A 19,991-nucleotide genomic window follows, 5' to 3' on the forward strand; every position below is an offset into this window, starting at 1 on the left:
CTGTTAGGACCTTATTTATCAGGGGTTCATTTAGGTTTGAATACCTACTATATCCATTCGGATTATTTCTTTGTTGTACATTTTATGGCAAAATGACAATGAAACTTCAGTATAATTTAGGAAAGGATCTGGAGTTATGATTTTTTTTATCTTTTGGAAACATTTTGTAGCGTGACTTGGCGCCATATTTGATTTTGTGCCAAACCTAAAAAAAAGTCTTCTCCTTCAGAATGGCTAATGCGAGAGCAGAAATTTTAACTGCAGTTGCTCAAAACATAGGCACATTCAGGATGAGATTGCGTACTTTTTCCGTTGGAAATTGTACAAGCTCACTACTGGATGAAATGTCATGTGACCAAAAAATGTGTTTTATGCTAAGAATTTCTAAACTTCTTCAGATGATGTCCAGCAGATAGTCCTGTCTGATGCAGCTTTGGACGCTGATGCCAAAAATGCAATTTTTGCAAAACCGGAAGTAACATCCACAGAATTGGAAGTGGGCTTATCTTCTTAACCAGTGAAGCAGGAGATGTAATCTTAAGGTCTAACATCACCCCTAGGAAAGGAGAAAAAATTTACATATCCTTTAATGATGTCCGCAAACCGGATGTAGGACATGTCAAAAAAAATTGTCATTTTTACACTTTTCAAAACCGAAGATCTTCTACAGCCAAAAGTGCTCCACAGAAATGCCAGAAAGTGAGGCTTATGATAGACCTTCGTGATTTGGCGGCCATTTTAGGTTGAAGTGAAAACATTTGAGAGTCACTATCTTCAGAACTGCATGTGCGGTCAACTTGAAGTTTAATAAACATAACAAGCGTTTTCTGGGGGTTATTTGGAAAGAAAAAGAATGCAATGTGTATGCAAATTAGGTACAGCGGAAGTGATGTCATGTGAAGAAGAAAATTTGAATTTGAAGATTCTGAACATGTTCCTTGACGCAGTTTGACGTCCTGATGACGAAACCGTTCTTATTTTCTTCCTGCCATGTAAATTTTTGTCGCAGAATGCGATCAAATTGTGAATATCCGCAATTTCCCCATTATTTGCAGGTCATGTGACAGAAAACTATTACAGCTGTAAAACGGAAAATCGCTGTGAAAAAGGTCTATATACGAATGTTGAAAATCGTTGAGACTTGTTAAAAACCACAGGACATGTACGCCTTCATAGATTGTCAAAAAGGCAGATTTACTACGTTTGGCACATTCACATGTGCATGCTATATAGTGTACATGCAAGATGTTGATGGCCATGAAGAATTTACGCTTTCGAATGAAGTTGGTTATGTATTAGTGCATTAAGACATCATTCAAGTAATGGAAGTGACGTCGCATAGGCGGGAAATACCCGCTTGAACTCCGATATCGCTGCTCTAGCAGCTATATTTTTTATTGATGTTAAATGCTGCACTCAAGAATATTTCACTTATACGTCAACGGCCAGCATTATGGTTGGAGGAAACCGGACAGAGCCCGCCAAGGGGAAACCCACGACCATCCAAAGGGTTGGACTTTCATATAAAACCTTCTAAGGTAGACTTTGTCTCTGTTGATTGAACTTTTTACTGGAGATGCCATGAATGTTAATAAACATTTAAATCCAGCTGAATAAGGGTCCACAGTGAAACCTTTACAGTCTGGCTGATATCAAGCAGATTAACAGTTTTGCAGTATTGTGAATTTTTTTTATTTTCCAACAGGTATAAATTTTCTTTTAACATCAAATTTGAAAATTAGTAAATCTCTGTGTCTTGTGCTTTTCTTGAGGGAACATGGGAACACATTGGTTCACACAGGTCATTGTGAGATTGATGAATGGAGGTGACCTTCGAACTCAAACTCACAGAACCACTGAAATGAAATCCGTAAAGCAACATATTTAACCATCTTATAGGAGGAAAATATAATGGACAATAGACAGATCTGAGAAAAGAGTTGATAATAAAAGTTGATGCTACTAACACACACTGGTTAAGTCATTCATCAGAAAATAAGAATCGAAAACGTGTCCAGAAAGCGCCTGATGCCCTTCTACATAACACATTCAGTTTATATTTTCTTTTTATATTTAGTTTCTGTAGTATTATTTTCCAAAGTTAATGCATCAAATAGGATTTTATAGTGGATAATTTCTACTGTTAATATGCGCGATTTTCAAAATATGCTTATGCTTTGATCGTGTTTATCTGATTAGTGTTTAATAGTGCTCTACTCATAGGTTTTCCCCTTACATACCAGCAGTTAGGTTTAGAGATGAAGAAAACCAGAGTGCTTGCAGTAAGCCAGTCTTCTTCACCAGGTACCTGACAAACCAGGTATCAATCGAGACAAGGCCCACAGGTAATTTTAGCTTAACTGACTCAGTCTTGTATCTTTCATCAGTCTTATTTATTTATTTGATTGGTGTTTTACGCTGTACTCAAGAATATTTCGCTTATACGACGGCGGCTGGTATTATGGTGGCAGGAAACCGGGCAGAACCCGGGGGAAACCCACGACCATCCGCAGGTTGCTGAAGAGACCTTCCCACGTACGACCGGGGAGAAAGCCAGCCTGAGCTGGACTTGAACTCACAGCGACCGTATTGGTGAGAGGCTCCTGGGTCATTACGCTGCGCTAGCGCGCTAACCACCTGAGCCACGGAGGCCCCACTGCATCAGTCTTAACAGAAACAACTGCTTGATGGAAATCTATGTCAACGTTCGGAGTCACCTTTTTAATACCTTTGTGAGCATTTTAGGCACTTGACTGAATGTATATGTAAATTACCTTCCACTGCTCCTTTAAGGAAAAATTATACCTGTGCAATTGCCACCAGTGTGAGAATCACAGATACACTTATAGCTGCCTGGTGTGTTCACACAGGTGTGGCCATCTGGGCAGGTGTCCGGAAACCGACACTCGTCAATGTCTGAAAAGTGAATACATGTAACAGTGTTAACTTCTTGCATTTACACAGGCGTGGCCAGATGACAAGGTGTCCGGAAACCGAAGCTGGTCAAAATCTGAAAAGTTTATAAATGTAACAGTATTATCGTCATGCATTTATACAGGTGTGGGCAGGTAAACAGGTGTCAGGAAACCGACACTCGTCAACATCTGGAAAGCTAGTAATTGTAACAATGCATCGTGCATTTATACAGATGTGAACAGGTGACAGGAAACCGATACTCGTCAAGGTGTTCGAAAATCAACATCTGAAGAGTTAATTCATTTAATAGTTTAATCTTCGTGAATTCACACAGGTGTGGGCCGGTGGACAGATCTCTGGAAACCGGCACTCGTCAACGTTTGAAAAGTTAATACATGTACCAGTGTTCCATGTATTCATGCCTTCAAACACGTGTGGCCTGGGGAGCAGGTTTCCGGAAACCGACACTTCTTTCACATAGGTGTGAACAGGTGTCGGAAAACCGACGCTCGTCAACATCTGAAGAGTTAATACATGTAACTGTGTTGACTTCGTTCATTCACACTCGTGTGAACAGGTGTTCAGAAATCAACATCTGAAAAGTTAATACGTGTAACAGTGTTAACTTCGTGCATTCACACAGGTGTGGACAGGTGTTCGGAAACCAATACTCCTCAGCATCTGAAAAGTTAACACATGTAATTTTCGTGCATTCACACAGGTGTAGCCAGGTGAACAGGCGTTCAGAGACCGACACTCGCCAAGGCCTGGAAAGTCAATACATGTAATCTGTTGGGCCTATTGATTAGTTTCAGGTAATACATTACACTGCATTAGAGTGCAGGTAACTCCGAAGAAAAGTCAAGCTTTCACTGTGGTAGATCTATATTTCGATGTACATTTATGTCATCGTCAGGCAACAATCAGTTTATAAGAACAAGCTAACATAGTTCATAGCAGCTATACCAGCAATAAAACAACGGGAAAAAAAGAAGAAATACAAATAAACAGAAAGGCGAAAAGGAAGACGAAGGATACTTGAAAAAGACGAGTTCCTCGCTTACTTTTGTGCCGTGATTCAGGCTGGAGGAGTTTCGTCAAAAGTCCAAGGCCACTTTGATCTATAGCCCATTCTACTTTCTGCTAGAGTCTACAGGTTTGCAGTTTTGTAGCAGGAAATAATGAAGTAGACTGGGAGACTCCCCGTTCAACGTAATGAGGAAGACTACAAGATCTTTACAATATTGAAAGCTGTCACAGGTGTATATGTGAGAAATTCTACACTGACTGCTGGTCCAACGTTCACCACTACCTAAAACCACAAAGTAAACCACCGTGATGAAGGCCAGATGGGTCAAGGACAAGCACCTACCTGCGCAATCTGGCCCACCAAATCCCACCTCACATACACACAGGTAAGAGCCTGGTAAATTGAAACAGTAACTTTCTCCGGTACACACTGTCTTCTGGCACTCGTCAATATCTGAAAACCAGTGACAAAACTATAATTTTACATAACGAGTAAACATGAATGACCTTTTTCCTTTCTTTTTTTTTTCTTCCGTCACCGGGGTTTAAATATCAAGGCAGTCATCTCATTGTGGCAGGCTAATTGTGATGTCGACAATGCTGCCGAAGACACCGGACATGACACCTAACTAAGTAAACTGAGACCAAGCGCCAAGTAAGGCAGTACCTATCAAGGTTGTAGAAATGTAACAACACGACACCAGGACACAGAACATGTGTCTCAAACGTGCGAGTCAGGGACTTTAAACTACTGGCCTCTGCAGTGGGAGTCAGGTTATGGGAAAAGTACATAGCTGACTGCGTAAGCCACTGTCCGCTAAGGTGTTAATCCCTTGGTTAATGCTCTCGTTGGAACCCCGCTTGTCGAGTGCTCTTTAATGTGGGTTCTTCTGGAAGCTGACTATAGACCTTGACCAATAAGTTTACACTCGCTCCGGTTGATCTGTCTGCGGCTTAAAATCGGGTTTTTTTTGTCGGTACCTAGTGAGTTACCCTCGGCATTTCTTTACCATTAGTACCACTTCGGTGGCCTAATGGTTAGACCGTCCGCCTCGAAATCGGGAGACCAGGATCGGGTCATACCAAAGACTTTAAAAATGGTACTTGTTGCTGCCTCACTTGGCGCTTAGCACTTAGAGGTCAGAACAAAGAGACAGGACTGGTTGGTCCGGGATCAGTATAATGTGACTGGGTGGGGTGTCATGTGTGGTGTCTTCGGCATGATAATTTAATGGCGGCAGCAGTTTGGCGGCATGGATTCACCCTGCCCCAAGGAGAGACAATCTATGTACACACACCTAATGACTCCTCGTCGTCATATGATTGAAAAATTGTTAACTACGACCACGCCCCCATTCATTCATTTATTCATTCATTTTCCATTAAGAGCTAATGACAGGCTACACAAAAATGTCCAAACCTCAGTGAAAACATGCTGTAACGCTACAGTGTTTGTGTGCAAGATCGACCAAAGTGTTTTATTATAACACACCTACATACATCCATGCCCTTAAATTTTGTTGGGTATGGCGTAAACCCACGTTTCAAAAACATACAAACACTGTATATATGTATTAAAAGAAGATCACGTGAAAATGAAGTGACCATCAGGAGAAAGACGACTAAAAACTGTACTGAAAATACTTTTACCAATTTTTTTTTTGTTTTATGTTTTGCTTTTTGCACCAACTTGATAATGTGTGTCACCAGTGCCAATGACGTCACACAACTTTTTGTAAAGTTTTGAAAACTATTCATGTGAACTTAACTCATGTGTGCCTGTGCTCGAAAGATCGAACCTAACAATAAGTAAAAGTCGGCATGACGTCAATGGCGGCATGCTTTATTAATATTGTACATAAAGCCCACCGTATATTCAAAATGTCTGACTTCATCTAATTCTGTAAAAAAAAAGTAAAGGTATTTTCAGGCACAGTTTTAAATCGTCATTCTGTTGGTGCTTACTTTATTTTTATTCTTTCCATCCATATAACACAAGTCCAATGTTTAACACATATGAAATTGTATTTCACCTTTGCACTCCCTTAGGCCTTCCTGCGAATACCCAGGCTTGCATTGGCACTTGTACCCATCGTCCGTCAACTCACAGGGATTTTCCCCACAGTTACAGTCCGCCAAAGCTGCAAACAATCGTAGTTCTTCTGTCTCAGATACAGCTTGTAAGAACGCGAGAGAACATTTAAATAGCTGTACTGAAATGCATCTACCTACAGGACTGAATCCGTTATTATGGTAATGAAAACATTAATGGAGTGTATGTCCTGGAAATTTTTTTAGAATTTACTTCAACCGGGTAAGTGTTTTCAGAACATCGGATTCTTTGGCATCCTGTCGGAACACAATGAGTATCATGACGTCATTTTCATATCCCTTGCTTGAAATACATCGTAATTCGCCGTCACGTCCATTAAGTGAATGCATTCATAGCTCTGCATTAAATTTCTTCTATATATCACTGTGTGTTAAACTTTTTCCTGGAAAAGCGTTAAGGATCTTTCTTCTGCATGACATAAGTTTCATATTGGTGTTTTCGTTATATTAAAGTACATGTATATAGAATGGTTTTCCTTTATGGAGGCTGAGTTCAGTAAGAAACAGTCAAATCTGGATGTCATTATTGCTACCCTAAATTTCTGGCTAGATGTAAAGACAGAAGAATAGAAAAGTAAAGGAACATATAAAAATATCAGTATCCTGTACATCAGTTGAAGGCATGATCAAATATTCATTATGGGTTAAACTATACAACTGTCTGTTAAAACCACCCTTTCAATGATGATTCGATACAGTTATTCTGGGCCATTTTCACTTCAATGCTGGCTCCCTGAACATAAGAAATATACTACAGAAATAGCAAAATGGCACATATAATTCCACAGAACCTCAAAATGTTCCTCCGTGTGACGTATAGTGAGTAGTTCTAATTGGATAAACCGTGTTTGTGCTTCTTATGTCTGGAAAATTTCCCAGGTGCAACATCGGTATCTGATTACGTGGCTTTGTTTACGTCTGGCACGGTCTAATTTCTTGTCCTGTCATACGCGTCCGACAGTATGTCCATTATTTGTGAGCCGTTATACGTGAAGTGATCTTAAGTGGAACGTGAAACATCTACCACATAGTAATGCTACCATTAATAAAGAACTCTAACAAGACATTCATTTTACGTAAGAGCCTTTTCCACTACGCAAAAGTTGTATACATGCATATATATATAGTACAATTAGTTGTCCCTTCTGATATATATATATATATATATATATATATATATATATATATATATATATATATATATATATATATATATATATATATATATATATATATATATCAGAACCAAACAGGTGTTTCGTTGAGCTGCTTTAACCCGGTTTCAAGAATCCAATGTTGGATAAGATGTGAAAACAACTAATAGCACGCTTCATAGAAAGCTGGCCAGGCATGTCCTTATACTCGCATCAGGATTAGTTACCTAGACAACCGGACGAGGCTTTTGTCCCTTCCCTGGCCGTGGTTGTTCCCCCTGGGCATTTAATACAGTGGCTTGAGGACTGATTCGGCTGGTAGAAACCTATAGGGCATGGGTCACAGCGCCTCATGTCTCGGTGGTAAAATGACCCACTTGGACATGGATCTGGAATAGACGAAATTATACTGTCTCTGTTCAAATTTCAAAACCCTTTCAATGTTCGGATACAACTCAGTTGGGCACTTCTCCACAATGTCATACAGTGATACAAAATTTACTTCGTAACTGTTTAATTTCAGTTAAAGGTGTTCTCAGGATAATATCAAATAATATATGGACCAAAGGTTGGCGCACCTTCTAGGCTGTACAGAAGGGTATAAGTATGGCAATTTGCCTGGCATTGCAAATTGAAATATTTATTAACCATAAGTTAAGTCTTATTGTTCATAAAATATCTATCTTCTTTGACCATAACCATAATATCGTAATTCTGACCCCATAACTCATATCCTTTTTCGCGCAGAACGTTTTCAAAATCTTCAATATTGCATCTTATTACATTGGCGTTGAGCATAATTTCCAGATTTAAATAAACATTGCTTTCCTGCAAGACACTTAAAATTATAACATTTTTGACAATGCACATTACACATAAAATTTCAAAACATTAACATTAATAATAAAATCATTTACATCATCTTAAACTAACGTCTTCTATAGCATCAAACACAAAACGATTTTCCTAATTTATGAATTTATGTCTTCTTGGCATTAAACATAAAATCATCTCCTTATCTTGTAACTTATGTCTTCTTTAGAATATTGCGTAGAATTATTTTGTGTCAGTTGCCTTCTTGACATGAAGCATAAAATCATCTCTCACGCAAATTTACAGGCTTATGTCTTCTTTAGAATATAGCAGAAAATAATTTTTGCATACAAATTTTCAAACTTATGTCTTCTATGGCAGGTAACAAAGAATGGTTTTCGATGCAAATTTTCAACTTATGTTTTCTTTGGCAAATAGCAAAAAAAATCGTGTTATTTTTTCGTACAAATTTCCAAAGTTAGGTCTTCTTTGGCATGTAGCAGAAAATGTTTTTTTTTCTTTTCGTGTTCAATTATTCAATTTTATGTCTTCTTTGGCATGTAGCGGAATAGATTTTCCGTCTCTTTACGTGTTATTTCGAACGTGTACATGACACAGCTGGTCTTACAGCAGAAAGGATACTCGGCCGTGTATCCAGCTGGACAATCCAGCTCCTGTGTGCCAACAAGGATCTGATTCTCCAGCCAGGCAAACGAAGCGTTATTCTCACAGGATGATGGGGTGCCCGTACTCATGTTGTTTTGTAAGTTATTCACAACGTCTCTGAAAAATATGTACTTACATGTATTTACTTAGAACTTAGGTCTATAGAGTAAAGAGTATACTAGCATAATAACTGTTAGGTTCACACGTGGAGACAACCTAACGAGACCTTCGATATAATATGTGGTAAGTCCCGGCATTTGTTTCTATATTACGCGTTATGTAAACTAATAATAATAATGATAGTCTGACGTACCTTTGTTGTATTTATGACACAAAATAATATGGCAAAAACCATTTAGCTTCCGGATAACCGCTTACCAGCAAACGTTCTGAACACATGTTTATAACAGGACACGTCTGAAAGATTTCGTACTTCATGTGGTTTAGTGTGTTGTTCCATTCCTGCACGACTTTGTCTTGATCGGTCACTCCCCCGCCCGTGTGGGTTGGCTGGGATAAGGTAAACTGTATCTCCATAAATTCACGATGTCCGCCAGTAGGGGATAGAGTCTGCAGTCGAACTTCTGAGGCCTGGTGATTCGAGAACATATAATATTACGAAATGAAAATGTGACCAAGATAAAAGTAAGTTTGACACACATAATCCGACCGTGTTAACAGCTATGTAAACTCAGATTATGCCGTTTATTATTTTCAGCTGGTTGCTTCAGGAACCAGAAATCTCATGGATTCCGTCCTATAGCGTAAACTGAAAGTACTTGCCCCAACCTCCACACGCCAATGTGAGTCTGAATAGCATATTTTGAATCTACCCGTTGGATTTTTGTTCTCGCGTCATTGAATCTGGTTATTTTCAGTTCGTTCCCAAAAAGACCAAAAGTCGATCCAGCCTCAGTTTAATAAGAAAGTAACTCACCCCAAAAGGAAACTATACGCGAAATTTGAAATCCCTGTGTGAAAGGGTATAACGTGTGTTCAAATCTTTAATATTTTCCATTTCTGTTGAGAAAATTTGTTCCAAAGAGGGGATTTCAAATAAGAATAAACAGGTCATCCCAAAATAAACCATGATAAGACATGAGTAAAGGCAGTAAAGGCGAGGATTTGTCCCATAGCTGTTACGGAGTATGTCAATTTGAACGCGGTCGACATGTCCCCTTCGCTTTCAGTGATCGTTTATGGCAAAACTGTAATCAGGAATACTTCTTAGGCCCGAAAGATAATCTATCAATATCTTCCTCAACTATCAACATTTTCAAGATTTACAGAGGACATAACCGGGAATATCCTTGTTGCTGGTTTGGTTGCACGCATATAGTTTTTAATGGAAAAGAAAAAAAGATTAATGGAAAGCACCATTTAATAAACCACTTAAAGCTATGCAAAGGTTTAAGTTCTAAGGCGGGCTTTGTGGACCATACTATCAGAGTATAGGAACTCTGACGTCTCAGCAAGACTTTAATCGCGACTCTGAGTGTTGGAATAGCTCTTTTTATCCATGACTTAAAGATTACTGAAATAATGTTCCCAAATATTCATTCCTTCTGGTCAACATCACGAAAAATGGTGATGAGACGTCAGAGTTGCTAGATACCGTCAGTATGGCTCATAAAATTCAAATATTTGAATGCCTTTCAACACTCTTCAAAAAAATCTAAAAAAAAATAAATGAAAGTATTTTTACGCATAGTTTACAGTTATCTGTATGATTAACCTTACTTCACATATTAGCTTTCTTCTACTTTAAACATCAATGAGCATATTTCCACCTACCTTGCACTTACTTCCACAGATAATGTCTAGTATATTCCTCAAGCAGCCATTGGGATCTGTGTCTTTGTCGTGGAGAGTCACCTCAGCAAAAAGCCCCTCTATGGAGAGCGTCATAAGGGGATTCACTGGTTCTGGTGACAAAAGAAATACAAAATATATATTGTTAGCATTGTTACCTTAATTTTGTTATTTTTGGCCTTGAAGTCCGCGTATGTGGGTTATACCACCCGAAGTAGGGCCTACTGTCATATATCACTCGCTGCATAGCTGTTCACAGCTCAAGGGTAGAAAATGATAAACGTAGTTTGTACATTTTAGATGAATGTAGAGCGCGGGTACTCACAGGTTATTTCATACGGCAAGTAAATCATGTATTGGGGGGAAAAAACTTCTGATTCAATATTAACACCTTTCCTTTATCCAGACGGAGGTGAGACATAACATTTCTCGTAAATATAGCATCTTGGCGTCATCAAATTCATCATTAAAATAAATGAAAGCAAGTTATGGATTTTCAAGAATACTTTACAGTTTTTAACTTTATTAAATTATCTGAATTTTTGGAAGTTTGAAAGAGGTGTTTAAATACACACACATCCACAAACAAATTACATGATGTGCATGTGGACCTGCAAATATTAGCCAATCAGGGAGCCATATGGTATTCAATATACTCCGGGCAGGAAGTGAAGCACACGACGCTCAAGTCTTTCTTCCTTATATTGTGCATAACATGCACGAGACTCAGCTCTTATCCTGCTATAATCTGAAGATGCAGATACAAATTATACTTCATAGGCCTCACAACCACCTAGACGTTTAACGCCATACCGAAAACTTTTCCACATGCATGTTGGCTGTCACCTAACAAACTTTCTCACGTTTGACACACAGACTGGCCCGTCATATCGGTGGAAGATTCGCGGTTTTCAACAAACGTACGTGTGTGCAAACGGCAATATTAGCGCGTCCTCAACCGCTCCCTTCAAACAGTGCGAGCGTCGGAATCTACACTCCCTGTCCTGGATGATGGAATGACGAAGACTAATTATACTTTAAATGCAATTAAAAATCTTACCCACACAAGAGCCTAGTTCCATTGCCCGTGAGCCGAGACTTGAGAAGACAAGCCAACCTGGGAACCTCTCCTCTGTATCACAGATGTGCTTGTTAAACCGACTTGGCTGGTACGTTCTGTTGTGACCTTGACATTGGATACTGCACTCGCTGTACACTGAATCCATTTTAGTGCAATTCACTCGAGCACCCTGCCCCTTTAGCTCAAGATCTTTAATATCGCTGCAGTTCCAAAGGTTCCTGATTGCTACAACGTACACACGAACACTTGATATCAAAATTTATTCATAACAGTTATGTCCACAACAGTTAAGTCTTCAATAGAGCAAAAATGGTTACAATTTTGTTGGAAATGGACAAAACAGCCCGATAATTAAAGTTAATCCGAAACTTCAATAAGCATGTGTAGAGATATGGCGTTACGACAACACACGCCTCGGCGCTTTACAGCACAGTAGTGCCAATCTGCCAATTTTAGCATTGTGTGGTATATAGAATATAGAAAACTAATTTGAACATATGGGGTGCAAAACTGTAGTCCTCCCCCACCACCGATTCCCGGGTATCAGTATAGAGGACTATTAACCCAGGGCTGATGAGAAACGAATCTATTGCTGTATCAAACTTTTGTGTCCAATTCAACAGGATATAGTATTACATTGTACAAGTTATCTGACAAAAAAAACGTGAATTCTCTTTAGGCAGGGCCATATTATCAATAATATAATATTTATTTTAGCTCTTAAGGTTCAAAAGCCTTATGAAATTGTAAATGTTACCATTCGTTTATACCCCACAGAATTCAAGCTTACGTTTGCAATACGGCAGAGAGTCGTTCCAGTGACCTGTGCCATTACACTGAACGGTTCCCGGACCTTCCAGGTTAAATCTGGTATCGCAAGTGAATGTCACAGTTTCTCCTTGCTTGGTCACATTGGACGACGCCTTTCCGTGCCGGATACCATCAATGAGAGGACATCTTGAAGCTGAAGTGATGTCATTCCTCATCGAATTACATGCATATGAAACAGTGCTCAGCATCAAGAAACGTGAAGTCATCTATCAATTAACCTTATAAATCAGTGTTTTTCGATAAGTTTACACAGTGTAGTACACAATTAAGATATTTTTTCAGTGTAGTGGTGGAAGTAGAAAAATTAACATGCACATTACCACTGCGAATAGAAGAAACTAAAGTGTGCCTGTTTGATTGGCAATAATATTGTTAGGCGTTTTCAAAAAGACCTGTTCTGTTAATTGCTGAGTTTGTATGGAAAAATAGTAAACAAAATGTTTCAAAAATCATTTGATGTCAGTGTCCAGGTGACTATAGTACTAATAAATATAAAAATATATCGTATATATAGACATTGTAAAATTCACACACATATAGACATATTAAGGTCTGTCAGCAACCTGGGGATGGTCGTGGGTTTCCCCCTGGGCTCTGCCCGGTTTCTTTACCGCCATAACGCTGGTTGCCGTCGTATAAGTGAAATATTCTTGAGTACAGCGTAAAACACCATTGAAATACATAAACAGAGGCATGTTAAAAGTTTACACAGGAGTAGAAAGCAAGACATCTATAGGAAAGTATAGACTTCTGTATACCTTGGCAGATTGGAGCAGATCCCGTCCACTGTCCGTTCGTCAGACACAGTATAGTGTCTTGTCCAATCAAGTGAAAACCATAGTCACAGCTAAACGTGACTGTCACGATCCCAGACAACTCTTCTGTCTGATTCATTTCACCGTGTTCTGGCTTATGTAACAGTCTGGTGTTGCAAGGTATGGCTGAAAACAAACAGCCAGGTTCAGATATGAGATTGGTTTTACAAGGTACGGTTGAAAACAACGAGATTTGCTTTTCTCCTATTCGTCCCATTATGTGACGATCGTCCGGTTTTTCAGTGCCTGTTGGTTGTCCAATTTGTTTACCGAGTGTTTTTTACCCCCTCCCCCTGCACTCCCCTCCCCCACCACCGCTTCCTATGCAACTAAATGGCAGGAATGAACAATATAAATTGATTTATTTAATTTATTGCCGTTACTCAAGAATACTCCACTTATAGGACGACGGTTATCGTTATGGTGTGAGGAAACCCGGGCGGAGTCCCATAACCACCCGCCATTAATATGCCTATATGTCTGTCTGTGAATTTTACAATGTTTCTCCAAGCACTCACTCTATGTATATAGACCGGGAGAAACCATCCGCAGGTTGCTGACGGACTTTCCCACGCACGACCGGAGCGAGGGTAGTGCTTTAAGTATATTCTAAATGAGTGTCGTATATGGTCCCTAAAGCAAAGTTAATTACAAATGATCCCTGGTTACCTCACCCTGCAAGATGGCTGCGCCCCTGTCTATTGCATTGTTGTTGCTACGGTAAGCTTTTGAACTCAAAATTTTAGATTGAATACATTACAGTCAGCGTGAGCTGGACTTGAACACACATGCGCAACGACCGCATTAGTAAGAGGCTCATGGGTCATTGCGCCGCGATGGCACGCTTAAGCAGCCCGGCCACGGTCACCAAATTGGTCATCAAAGAGATAAATTTACGTTTATTCGTATTTCATGTATCTCACAGTTGCCTGATACAAAATGGTCGTTGGCGGGATGCGCTGGTAAATTCACTGATTAAGGTCATAGAAAAAGATGAAAATGAAAACCGGGAATGGCTTTTACATGCTTGCACACACTGATAAGTTTAAGACTATCCGATGTTATCTGCAACACGAAAACAATTTAACGCTTACGTTCGCACGTTGGCACGGTGCCAAGCCACGTGCCATTCTTGGAGCAAACGACTGACGTCGGTTTTCGCTGATGGAATCCGAAGTCACATCTGAAGTTAATCACCGCACCGTACCCTTGTTCCGCGCTTGTGGCAGACCCATTGGTCGGACCTTCCAAGGATGTACACCGGACCACTAAATATTGGAAAATATTTTACAAACGTTTATTCATCAACAGTCGGAATACAAATGGATACAATAAAATCCAATAAATAAGATATTAGTAAGCATTTACATTTGTAAAGAAAGAGTGAGTAAGTGCTTGGGGTTTAACGTCATACCATAAAGAATGAGAGTTAATAGTTTTAAAATATTCTCTTAGTTTGTTCCATTCCCGAGGGCTATTCGAATGGATCGAATACATAGAGATGTTAGTCCTTGTAATGGAGATTCAGTCTTTGATTTCGTGTGGGGTAAAGGTGTACATCGGATTGCATTTTGAAAAAGGTTCGAAACGTTGCTGGAATTAGTGCTTGGGGCTTAACAACATACTTAACAATTTTGACGTCGTCATATGACGACGATAAACGTTGCTGGAAGGTTAAAGGGACTCGGTGTAAAAGTATGGACAATTTGGAGACAAGAGAAGGTGTTACGTTGAAATATATCGAAGATTTTTAGTTGCTGGAATAAGAGCATGCAGGGTATGGACAAGTTTGTGTGATGAAATGAGAATGCAAATTGTCCGCTTTTGCAATGTGCGCAAAGGGATTCAGGTGCGTTCTCATAAAGGGTGTTACCCCAATGTGCATAAGCATCAGGCAGATATGGTAGAATGAGGGAGTATGAGGGAGTGGGAATAGTACCAGTAGTGTTTTTTGCTAATTCACTTCATGATATGTTTTATAATTCCTCTGTTACTTGAACTTTTATTTGAAATTTTATTTGAAATATATGTAATGTGTGATGTCCATGGCAAATTTTCATCGAAGGCAGTGGCAAGAAACTTGAAATCAGTCATTTAACTTATTTCAAAGTTGGCTATTTTTAATTTCGGGATATCTAACAAGAGTAATCCCTGGTATGATTTAATGATCACGCATTTAGTTTCAATATTATTAAGTAAAAAGTTATTGGCATGGACAGCGTTTGCCTGTCATAATATCAATAATTTCCTCAATAGTATAACCGGAAAAATCAAGGCTGGTGTCATCGGCAAAAAGAATGAACCTGAGAAAGAGGAGAGGGGTGCTAATACGGAACCTTGGGGCATTACGCATGCAGTGAATTGGAGATATAAGCGAGATTTCCTCTTTTGCGAAACACATTGTGTTGGGCAGATAAACTCTGCACTAGTCATTTATGTCTCGACAACCATGGTGCATGCTGTTTTTGTAGTAATATATTATGGTCCACTGCGTCGAAATCTTTGGATAGGTCAGTGAAAATAACTACACTGAATTTGTGCTGTTCCTCACCGGAAACTAATTTTTCGCATAATACACTGGCGGCGTGTAAAGTGGAATGATTTGATCGAAATCTGTCCTTAAAATTTGTTTTTATGGCATTTGTGTGCAAAAAATCAACTAGTAGACGGGTGACTAACTTTTCTACAACCTTGTTTATGGCAGGCAGTAACGAGATCGGTCCATAGTTAGAATAGGTAAATATATCACCAGATAGGCGTTATTCTGCCAGTTTTTAGCAGTATTGGGATAACTTCAGTGTAAAGGGGCACTGAGATATAGTCTGAGACTGATTTTCAGCACAGACATACGAACATCATCAATACCTGGGTACAGCAAATTTAACTGTAGAGTTTAATACAGCCTCAGTGCAAGACATCATCTTTTTGCGAATGTTGCAGCCGGTATACTCTCAAAAAGCAAATGTGTACCGTTTTGTACACATTTGTTTTGCAAACAAAGATGTGTGTCACACATACACAATTTGGTACACATTAAATATGTATTTGTATGTACGTAAACATGATGTATGCAAGGTATATATTAATATTCCTGTGCAAATTTGCTACAATTAATGTGTATTTGTCTGTGGTGCACATCTTGGGTACACAATTGTTTTTAGAGAGAATATTATTTTTCTGTCCATCTTAAGGCGGTAGGCTGAACGCATTATTATGTGCACAATTACTTTCACAGAGAATGTTATTTTCCTGTCATTCTTAAGGCGGTAGGTTAAAAGTATTATTGTGTACACAATTGTTTTCAGAGAGTATGTTATTTTTCTGTCCTTCTTACGGGGGTAGGGTTAAACGTATTATTGTGTTGAGAATAAATAACAGCTATACATTTCACTGAATTAACTATTCTTAATTCCTAAGTTCACGTACAAGTGCATTTGCTGCCCGACATTTCATAACCGTCTTCACAAACACATTTGCTTCCAGTTTCTTGTGTCACACACACCGACCCAACCGAACACCCCTGTGAAGAGCACGCATCTGTGAATAAAACAAACACAAGTTGATAAGCGGAGTCAATTATACTCTTGATGACGTTATCCATACCAATGGTTCACACGTAAAGCGAAATTAGTCTTGTACAGTATACACTCAAAATATAATCTGTTATTTTTTAACAGAAAGTCTGTTGCCTGAGTGATGCTAGAATGTATTTCTTATTGTAACATAATATTGTGTCATATTCAGAATCATGTTGGTCTTATATTAAGCATTTATTCATTTGATTGGTGTTTTACACCGTACGCAAGAATATTTCACTTATACGATGGTGGTCAACATTATGGTGGAAGGAAACCGGGCAGTGCCCGGGGGAAGCCCACGGCCATCTGCAGGTTGCTGCACACCTTCTCACGAACGATAAAGTGTTATAAAACCTCAATCAAATAAATAAATAGATAAATAAATCCACCATTGCCAAAATGTTGAGTTATCATTATTAAAGTTACATATAAAATTTCAGTTTTAAGAAATTATATGTTTTAGATTGTGATTATGCTTATGACAGTTATTCCTCATTAATGTTCAGTTGTTTATTTATCTGGTGTTTTACGCTCATACACAGAAATGTTTCACTTGTACGACGGCAGCCAGCATTATGGCGGGAGGAAACCGGGAAGAGTCTGGGACACCCACGGCCATCGGCAGATTGCTGGCAGACCTTCCAACGTGCAGTCAGTTGTTTACAAGTACCTTATTCCCATGACTAAAAGGCAGCTTACTTTCACAGGTTGGAACAGCATCAGACCATTTTCCCGCGGGACTCATGTGAGGGTGTCGACATTTCAAAATGGCGCTACCATTAATGTTGTAACCTGGGTTACAAGCAAAATGTGTCTCATCGTTAGTCTTGTTTCCGTCACTGTGCTCGATGAAACCATTCTCCGGGGATGACAGTGCTGGGCACAGGGCCTCTGCGTGAAAATGATAAAGAGTGAAATTTCAAAAAAACGCATGCAGCCTTAGGAAAGAGAGTACTTTGACTGAAAATGTGACTCTAATCAAAACAATGTTCCAAAAGGTACATTTTAGACATGCAGGTACACTCAAAAAATTAATCTGTTAAACTTAACAGAAAGTCTTAATAACCACTCTGTTTTATGCATATTTTCCGTCAGTCTTCTAGAGTATTCGGAAATGACGTCATCGATGCACATACTGGGAAAGCGATACCAGCTTATCGCCCTCAGTTCGGCCTTTCCCCCCAAAAAGTTGTTTGGACAGCTATTACGGTTGACGTCACCACAGCAAGCAACTTAATTTCTGGACTCACTGCTGGAGCCTTAGAAAAACTGTAGTTTAAAGCCATTTTACATGAAGACAAAAGATGAGAAGCTTTTTGGTATGTTTATGTGTTAGGCCACATTCTGATCTCATTTATATTTATGTATCATTTAAACACTACTTTGTTTGTACAGGTAACATGTATAGTCAGACTTTTTGAGTGGAATTATCATTACCTGTGCATGTTTTGCCATCTCCATAAAACCCCATCTTACAGATACACCTCTCCCTGGATCCATATTTAACGCATGATGCATTCGCAGAACAGCCTCCACTGCAACTAGCTGATGGAAGGAATCGAAATACGTGTATATGGGATACTATGTATAGCTAAACATTTTCCCCCTTTTACGATGGTGGCCATATATATATATATATATATATATATATATATATATATATATATATATATATATAATATATATATATATATATATATATATATATATATATATATATATATATATATATATATATATATATATATATATATATGCCTACATATATTATTACATGTAATATATGTAATAATATATATATATACATATATATTATTACGTATATATACATATGTAATAATGTACATATTATGGGTGGAGTGCCCTTGACAAACCACTGGCCACAGAGCAGTTTTCTAACGAACTTTCTCACGTACAGCTATATAATGGTATACTAGTATGCCATACTGGTGTAAGACAAGTGGTCTTCAACGAAGCTTAGATGGCCAGACGAGCGCCATCGACCGCTAATCCTCTCCTAGACCCCACAAGAGAGAATCTACACGACAGACTTGTAGGCGGCTATTTTAACACAAATGCAACAAGGTAAACACCAGGGCCCAGTTGTTCGAAAATGTATTAGTAAATAAGATTTTAGCCAAATTCAGCAGGCAATGCAGTTGTTCAACATCAGATTATAAAAGCAGCAGTTCATATTTAATATGTTGTTATAATTATTTTTATAACTACAAAACTGAAGACTTAACTTAAAGTTACGTATGATATTAAGTCTTAACACAGTTTTGAGCAACCGGACAGAGAAGGCGTCTGTCATGAACAGTTAAAGGCAACAAAAAGTCTTCTATGGACTGATAATTTTCATATTAAAAACTATATTGATTCCAAGCTGGTTAAAACAATGAAGTCCAGGCCACAATATGTCTGAGATCTTGGCAATGTAGGCTTATTTGACCCAGGTAAACGTTCAAATGAAAAGATAACATAGACAAGGTTTCCGCAGGCTTCCAATAGACAAAACCATGTCATTAAGATTTATTTGTTTTATAATTGAGCTTCAAGTATGTGTGTGTTTTTTTACGAAAAATGTTAATCAATACTTCTAACATGTGAGAACACTTTGACATATTTATACAACACAAAATATACAGAACCTTTTTGCTTTTTACCTATATCTCAGAATGATTCCAGCCAGCAGTAACGGCCTATCACAATGGACGGATTCCTCAGCGAATTTCGAAGAAGGAAGCGATGTCAAAAGCATTTGGCTTTGGAAGCCATGGCATATTTTGACAGCCAATTTTTAAAACTATTTAGACAAATGTTCTGAATTTTAACTTTCAATACAGTTATAAACATGCCTTCGAATCGCTTCTCCGTTTCTGACGGCACCCCCAAACTGTCTTTTTTAATTCTTAACCCATGACAATTAAGGGGAAAGTACTTACGAAGGCACAGAGGGGCTTGAAAGCTCCAGACCCCGTTGTATTCACAATGGGTTATATGTGCCCCTAGCAAGCTGTATCCCGAGGAACAGCTGTACGTGCATTGGAGCCGTACTTGTAGTCCCCGTTGACCGTGACCTGCCCATGGTTCGGGTTGGACAGGCTGCCACACTTGATTCTGAGATTGTTTAGAAGTGAGAGGTGAATGGATATGTCCGTGGAGTTGAGAAATGAAATCTGAA

General features: G+C 38.8%; 1 protein-coding gene and 1 long non-coding RNA gene across 2 annotated transcripts; both read right to left on the minus strand.

Annotated features, from left to right (window-relative positions):
- Positions 1 to 1,765: 1,765 nt before the first annotated feature.
- On the minus strand, positions 1,766 to 4,367 carry LOC135472874 (uncharacterized). The gene is made up of 3 exons (XR_010444562.1): positions 4,289 to 4,367; positions 2,775 to 2,916; positions 1,766 to 1,856 (listed from the first exon to the last, which is right to left on the minus strand). It is a non-coding gene; the product is annotated as an uncharacterized LOC135472874 (long non-coding RNA).
- A 3,063-nt stretch (positions 4,368 to 7,430) lies between these two features.
- Positions 7,431 to 18,346, minus strand: LOC135473415 (sushi, von Willebrand factor type A, EGF and pentraxin domain-containing protein 1-like). The gene is made up of 11 exons (XM_064753265.1): positions 18,245 to 18,346; positions 17,507 to 17,698; positions 16,656 to 16,766; positions 14,324 to 14,497; positions 13,173 to 13,355; positions 12,374 to 12,547; positions 11,563 to 11,808; positions 10,485 to 10,615; positions 9,124 to 9,281; positions 8,653 to 8,807; positions 7,431 to 7,600 (listed from the first exon to the last, which is right to left on the minus strand). The coding sequence occupies exons 1-11, from the start codon at positions 18,276 to 18,278 to the stop codon at positions 7,431 to 7,433; spliced, it is 1,728 nt and encodes a 575-aa protein (XP_064609335.1). The 5' UTR covers positions 18,279 to 18,346.
- Between the last annotated feature and the right edge of the window lie 1,645 nt (positions 18,347 to 19,991).

The sequence above is a fragment of the Liolophura sinensis genome, chromosome 8 (genome assembly GCF_032854445.1).
Source record: "Liolophura sinensis isolate JHLJ2023 chromosome 8, CUHK_Ljap_v2, whole genome shotgun sequence".
Classification (NCBI taxonomy): Eukaryota; Metazoa; Mollusca; class Polyplacophora; order Chitonida; family Chitonidae; genus Liolophura; species Liolophura sinensis.

Excerpts from the sequence above, each read along its gene's own strand:
- LOC135473415 (XM_064753265.1), bottom strand. The coding sequence starts at position 18,278 with ATGGGGTTTTATGGAGATGGCAAAACATGCACAG. Across the intron at positions 11,809-12,373 it reads CTCTCTGCCGTATTGCAAAC|CAATCAGGAACCTTTGGAAC; the intron begins GTAAGCTTGAAT and ends TGTACGTTGTAG. Across the intron at positions 9,282-10,484 it reads TCTGTGGAAGTAAGTGCAAG|GCCTCAGAAGTTCGACTGCA; the intron begins GTAGGTGGAAAT and ends TCGAATCACCAG.